At 49.6% G+C, this 7,405-nt stretch overlaps 1 protein-coding gene across 1 annotated transcript; it reads right to left on the minus strand.

Moving 5' to 3' along the window:
* Window positions 1–1,020: 1,020 nt before the first annotated feature.
* Window positions 1,021–3,790, minus strand: LOC140723497 (ribonuclease inhibitor-like). Its single transcript, XM_073038063.1, has 4 exons — window positions 3,624–3,790; window positions 3,298–3,468; window positions 2,975–3,142; window positions 1,021–2,810 (listed from the first exon to the last, which is right to left on the minus strand). Exons 1-4 carry the CDS (start codon window positions 3,788–3,790, stop codon window positions 2,723–2,725), a joined length of 594 nt encoding a protein of 197 aa, XP_072894164.1. The 3' UTR covers window positions 1,021–2,722.
* Between the last annotated feature and the right edge of the window lie 3,615 nt (window positions 3,791–7,405).

The raw sequence follows: 7,405 nt of genomic DNA on the forward strand, positions 1-7,405 counted from the left end.
CCATTGACAACCGCTCTCCCCGCATCATAGAATGGGGCAAACCCTTTTCCTCACCTTCCACTCACTTCCCTCCCTGTTTATTCAATCTCAACTCCTCATCCCTCCTCTCCTTCCCCTCGGTGCCCGCTCTCACATCTCTCCATTTAACCTTCTGCCGACTGCCATTGTGTGACAGACAGACCCTCCTTCCCACTCCCTCACACTCACCATCTTGTCACCCTCCTTCCCATCCCATCACTCGCAAACCCCTTCCCTACCTCCCCTCGCTCTCCTCTCCCCGCCATCTCGACGCTCTGCATCGTATGTTGGTTGGGGCTGCCATGTTGCGATGCCAATCTTCACCTCTCCTCATTGCCCTCTTTCTCTCTCTCTGTTACCCAGTGAGTCACTCCCGTACTCACCCCGTCACTCCTGACACCCTTTCCCCTCTCTGGCCCCTTGCCCTTTCTCCCGCCATCCACCACATTTTGGTGAACATTTTCTGATGGGAAATTTCGCTCCCCCACCCAATCCCTTCTCCCCCGTCCGTTGAGTGAGTCACTCCCCTCTCCCTCGTTGAGACAATGAACTCCCCGACCCATCAGCCCTGACCGCGTCCCCGACCCCCGCTCCCCCTTTCTCCTTCCGACGCCCCACTTTTTTGCTTCTCGTCTTATTTGTGAAGGGAATGTCACCACCCATTCATCCCCCACTATTGAAAACGTCACTACCCCACACCCCACATCCTGTCCAATCAGACCACTCCCTCCCGTCCCATCACTTCCCCTCTCTCCCCGTCCCATCACTCCCGCTCCCTTCCAGTCGTTTCACTCCTCCTCACCCCGTCGTTGTCTTCTCCACGTCGGCCACCAGTTTGTGACAGGAACTTTCGCCCCTCCCCTCTCCGTCCCCTATTGAGTCAGTGACTTCGCCACGCTCACCGTCTCATCAGTCCACTCCTCGTCCCGTCACTCCTCTTCCTCCCAAACCCCTCACCCCTCCTCCCCAAAACCCACATGTATATGTGTATGTGTGAATATCTGAGATATATACATTAGTTTATTCAATGACAACATCATTAGAATTAACATATATATACAGTACGCAAAACTATATAATACAAATTAAACACAAATTAAAATACTGTTATTACAAACAATTACACACTCGATCCCGGGATTGTATCCATGGGCACCGCATGTTCCTTCGCCATAGATTCTGAGTGCGACAGTGGCCATTGTAAGTCAGTGGCTCACTCCATCCCTGGCGGCCACATTAACCAAGGATTCGCCCATTTTAAATCAGCGCGTCCCTCCCTCTCTTGTGCTCACTTCTACCAAAGCCGTCACTCCCTCCCCAGCGGCCATTTCAAGTGAAGCGTCGGATATCCCACCTCTCCCGGATATTGATAGCGGCTCCCTGACGCCCGCGAATTATATACAAGATCCCGCAAATCGTTTTTTTTTGAGAACGAGAGAGAGAGAGAATTGAATACTCTGCCATGGCAGAGTAAAAAAATATAAAACGTACTTCACCTCAGACTACACTAAAGTGTTCCCCTGCCTAATAGGGGTCAGGAATAATGACAGTGTTGCTCGCTGCACTGTCTGCAACATTGTGTTTTCTATTGCCCATGGGGGGTTAAATCACTGTTGAGGTGAGTTTAATGGGTGTCATTCGTTCATTAGCATAGCTAACGCTATTTAAACTAGCTGGCTGGCCGCTAAGGAGCTACACTATTGCAGACATCCCACCTCTCCCGGGAGTTCCGGGAGTCTCCCGCAAATTGATGGTGTCTGCTTCCCTGAAATGAGATTTTGCAGGGTGGAATTAATTGAGTGATGGAATGGTGCAGACGGAGCTTCACTGTGTGTTTGGCATTGCAAGTGTGTGATGGGACGGTGTGGAGGGAAATTCACTCTGTGTCTGACCCCGGGAGTGTGTGATGGGACGGTGTGGAGGGAAATTCACTCTGTGTCTGACCCCGGGAGTGTGTGATGAGACGGTGTGGAGGGAGAGTCACTCTGTGTCTGACCCCGGGTGTGTGTGACGGGACTGTGTGGAGGGAGATTCACTCTGTGTCTGGTCCCGGGTGTGAGTAAATTTACAAATGTAAATTAAACAATGTGTGAGCTGCTGACGTGCGGGAATAAATAAGCTCCTCCCGACTCACTCACAGTCACACACAATTAACTGACCGGCGACAACGAGTGACAGTTTGAATAATCAGTCCCGTTTCTCACCGTCACTCTGCATCGGGGAACCGATGATTATAAAATCACACTTCAGGGTCGTGCCCGAGATCGCTGCAGATCCAGGGTCACTGCCGAGGGATTTGTCAATTTAACATCATTATATCGGCCAGGCTGCCGAATGCACCGTCCTCAGCAAAGGGAGCAAAAGGATTCTCTCCCGGGATCATCCCCCCCACCCCGGGACACCGGTGTCCCAGACTGAGCCCCGGACCCCGGGCTCTTCCTGTCCGGGTAATTCCCCCGGGTGTCACGTGGGGAGTCTCGAACACGCACATCCGGCGGAAGCTGCCCCGCCGGACAGTAGGCGGAAACGCGTCACTGCGGGACCGCTGCGAGCGACGCACACAGCGCGAGGCCCGAGCCGGTTCCGTTAAAACCGTTGGGAATCAGCCCCGGCGCGCGGCCGTTAAAGGTAAGGGCGGGAGTTAAAGGGGAGGGCGGGGAGTCGGCCAAATGTCCCCATCCCGCGGGCGGGGATGTTCACACAGTCAGATGTTCACTGTCAGTCCGGGTCTGAATCCCCGCAGAGGTCTCAGTTCCTTCCTCCCGGTCTCACTGAACCGATTCCCGTACAGCCTGAAACAGATGGGAGAATAAAGATGAAATAAACAGATTACACAACAGTGTCAGTAACAGGGGACCGGGGTTAATGTTTCAACAACACTCACAGACAAATATCACCAGAAAACCCGCGGATCCGCTGATATTTTATCACATTGAACATTAACACAAACACTCACAGGATCCACTTCAGACTCGGGTGGGTCAGTATGAGGCGGCGGAGAGCGGGGACAGATCGGTCTGTCAGAGAGTTTGATCCCAGGTCCAGATCCGTCAGGGATGGGTTTGTACTGAGAGCGGAGACGAGATCCTCGGCACCAGAATCTGTGAGACCGACACAGTACAGCCTGGAGATGAGAGAGAGTGAGGGTGAAGGACACAGAGAGACAGGAGACGGTAGAAATCCCCAGTGTTTATCAGTAACACAATTACTGATCACATTAATGTTCAGTGTCAGACACCCAGTGACTGTAAACACAATCTCCCACAGTCTGGTACTTACTCCAGTTTCTGTATTTTACACTCCGGGTTCATCAGAGCCGCAGACACCAGTTTCACTCCTGAATCTCCCAATTTATTAACACTCAGGTCCAGATCCGTCAGTGATGGGTTTGTACTGAGAGCGGAGGCGAGATCCTCGGCACCAGAATCTGTGAGACCGACACCCATCAGCCTGGAGATGAGAGAGAGTGAGGGTGAAGGACACAGAGAGACAGGAGACGGTACAAATCCCCAGTGTTTATCAGTAACACAATTACTGATCACATTAATGTTCAGTGTCAGACACCCAGTGACTGTAAACACAATCTCCCACAGTCTGGTACTTACCACAGTTTCTGTATTTTACACTCCGGGTTCCTCAGAGCCGCAGACACCAGTTTCACTCCTGAATCCCCCAGTTTATTCTCACTCAGGGTCAGCTCCGTCAGTGATGGGTTTGTACTGAGAGCGGAGGCGAGATCCTCGACACCAGAATCTGTGAGACCGACACCCATCAGCCTGGAGATGAGAGAGAGTGAGGGTGAAGGACACAGAGAGACAGGAGACGGTACAAATCCCCAGTGTTTATCAGTAACACAATTACTGATTTTTTTTCTTCAGCACGACTGTGCAAGTCGGCCAGTGAGAAGAGCGAGAAGAGTTTAAAATGAAGACAGATTTACAGAGCGAGCGTCAGAGGAGCGGGAGACAGAGTAGGAAGGCTTTGGATCGACGGGGCTTCGGCGATAAAGGGTCGAGGCGAGGTAGGTTATCTGTTTACAATACAGACAGAGAGTATGTGTGTGAGGCTGGTTTTCTGTGCTCGGTGTCAGATGTGGGAGATCCTGGAGACTCCCAGCCTCCTGGACGGCAACATCTGCACCCGGTGTGTCGAGCTGCAGCTCCTGAGGGACCGAGTTAGGGAACTGGAGATGCAGCTCGATGACCTTCGTCTGGTCAGGGAGAGTGAGGAGGTGATAGAGAGGAGTTACAGGCAGGTGGTCACTCCGGGGCCACGGGAGACCGAGAAAGTGGGTCACAGTCAGGAGAGGGACGGGCAATAAGCAGGTACTAGAGAGTACCCCTGTGGCTGTACCCCTTGACAATAAGTACCCCTGTTCGAGTACTGTCGGAGGGGGGTGGCCTATGGGTTGGGGAGCATCAGTGTCAGTGCCTCTCTCACAGAGTCTGGCCCTGTGGCTCAGGAGGGCAGGAAAAGGAAGAGGAAGGCAGCAGAGATAGGGGACTATAGTCAGGGGGTCAGACAGATGATTCTGTGGATGCAAGAAAGAAACTCGGATGCTAGTTTGCCTCATAGGTGCCAAGGTCTGGGATGTTTCTGATCACGTCCAAGATATCCTGCAGTGGGAGGGAGAACAGCCAGAGGTCGTGGTACATATTGGTAGCAGTGACATAGGTAGGAAAAGGGAAGAGGTCCTGAAAACAGAGTACAGGGTGTTAGGAAGTAATTTGGGAAGCAGGACCTCAAAGGTAGTGATCTCGGAATTACTGCCTGTGCCACGTGACAGTGAGAATAAGATTAGGATGAGGTGGAGGATGAATGCGTGGCTGAGGGATTGGAGCAGGAGGCAGGGATTCAGATTTCTGGATCATTGGGACCTCTTTTGGAGCAGGTGTGACCTGTACAAAAAGGATGGGTTGCACTTGAATTCCCTGGAGGACCAATATCCTGGCAGGAAGGTTTGCTAAGGCTACTGGGGAGAGTTTAAACTAGAATTGCTGGGGGGAGGGAACCAAATTGATGTGATGGAGGAGAGGGAGGTTGGCTCACAAATAGAGAGAATTTGGAGACAGTGTGAAAAGGAGGATACGCAGGTGATAGAGAAGGGAGGCACTCAGTCCGATGGTTTGAGATGTGTCTATTTTAATGCAAGGAGTATGATGAATAAAGCGGATGAGCTTAGAGTGTGGATCAGCTCTCGGAGATATGATGTTGTGGCCATTACAGAGACTAGGATGGTGCAGGGGCAGGAATGGTTACTTCGAGTGCCAGAATTTAATTGTTTCAGAAAGGACAGGGAGGGAGGCAAAAGAGGTGGGGACGTGGCACTGTTGATCAGAGGTAGTGTCATGGCTACAGAAAAGGAGGACACTACGGCATCTCTGGGTGGAAGTTAGGAACAGGAAGGGGTCAATAACACTACTGGGTGTTTTGTATAGACCACCCAACAGTAACAGGGACATCGAGGAGCAGATAGGGAGACAGATTCTGGAAAGGAGTTTTAATAACAGGGTTGTTGAGGTGTGAGATTTTAATTTCCCAAATATTGATTGGTATCTCCCTAGAGTGAGGGGTTTAGATGGAGTGGAGTTTGTTAGGTGTGTTCAGGAAGGTTTTCTGACACAATATGTAGATAAGCCTACAAGAGGAGAGGTTGTACTTGATCTGCTATTGGGAAATGAACCTGGTCAGGTGTCAGGTCTCTCAGTGGCAGAGCATTTTGGAGATAGTGATCACAATTTTGTCTCTTTTACCACACCTTTAGAGAGGTATGGGTCAGTTAAGTTAGGGAAACCTTTAATTGGAGAAAGGGGAACTATGGGGCTATCAGGTTGGAACTTGTAAGCATGAATTGGAAACAGATGTTGTCAGAGAATAGTACCGAAGCAATGTAGAAAATGTTCAAGGGATATTTACATGGGGTTCTCAGAAGGTGCGTTCCAATGAGACAGGGAAAGGATGGTAGGGGACAAGATCTGTGATGTACAAAGGCTGTTGTAAATCTAGTCAAGAAGAAAAGAAGAGCTTACAAAAGGTTCAAAAACGAGGTAGTGATATGAATCTGGAAGATTATAAGGCTAGCAGGAAGGAGCTTAAGAATGAAATCAGGAGAGCTAGAAGGGGCCATGAGAAGGCCTTGGCGGACAGGATTAAGGAAAACACTAAAGTATTCTGCAAGTACGTGAAGAGCAAGAGGATAAGAATTGACAGAATAGGACGAATCAAGTGTGACAATGGAAAAGAACGTATTGAACCGGAGGAAATAGCGGAGATATTTAATGAACCATTTGCGTCAGTATTCATGACGGAAAAGGATCTTGGCAATTGTAGGGATGACTTGCAGTGGACTGAAAAGCTTGAGAATGTAGATATTAAGAAATATGTGGTGGAGCTTTTGGAAAGCATCAAGTTGGATAAGTCACCACGACCGGAAAAGGTGTACACCAGGCGACTGTTGGAAGCAAGGGAAGAGATTGCTGAGCCTCTGGCAATGATCTTTGCATCATCAATGAGGACATGAGAGTTTCCGGAGGATTGGAGGGTTGCGAATCTCGTTCACTTAAAGTAAGAAGTAAGTAAGGAGGCATGGGATCCAAGGGGACATTGCTTTGTGGATCCAGAACTGGCTTGCCCACAGAAGGCAAAGAGTGGTTGTAAATGGGTCATATTCTGCATGGAGGCCGATGACCAGTGGAGTGCCTCAGGGATCTGTTCTGGGACCCTTAATCTTTGTGTTTTTTATAAATGACCTGGATGAGGAAGTGGAGGGATGGGTTAGTAAATATGATGATGACACAAAGCTTGGGGGTGTTGTGGATAGTGTGGAGGGCTGTCAGAGTTTACAATGGGACATTGATAGGATGCAAAACTGGGCTGAGAAGTGGCAGATGGAGTTCAACCCAAATAAGTGTGAAGTGGTTTACTTTGGTAGGTCAAATATGCTGGGAGAATATAGTATTAATGGTAAGACTCTTAGCAGTGTGGAGGATCAGAGGGATCTTGGGGTCTGAGTACATAGGACACTCAAAGATGCTATGCAGGTTGACTCTGTAGTTAAAAGGGCGTACAGTGTATTGGCCTTCATCAGTCGTGGGATTGAGTTTAAGAATCGAGAGGTAATGTTTAACAGTTGAGAGATTATGAGGGGGGATAGATCGAGTTGACGTGGATAGACTTTTTCCATTGAGAGTAGGGGAGATTCAAACAAAATGACATGATTTGAGAGTTAGGGGGCAAAAGTTTAAGGGTAACACGAGGGGGAATTTCTTTACTCAGAGAGTGGTAGCTGTGTGGAGCGAGCTTCCAGTAGAAGTGGTAGAGGCAGGTTCGGTATTGTCATTTAAAGTAAAATTGGATAGGTATATGGACAGGAAAGGAAAGGAGGATT

Source organism: Hemitrygon akajei, unplaced genomic scaffold (assembly GCF_048418815.1).
Source record: "Hemitrygon akajei unplaced genomic scaffold, sHemAka1.3 Scf000115, whole genome shotgun sequence".
Classification (NCBI taxonomy): Eukaryota; Metazoa; Chordata; class Chondrichthyes; order Myliobatiformes; family Dasyatidae; genus Hemitrygon; species Hemitrygon akajei.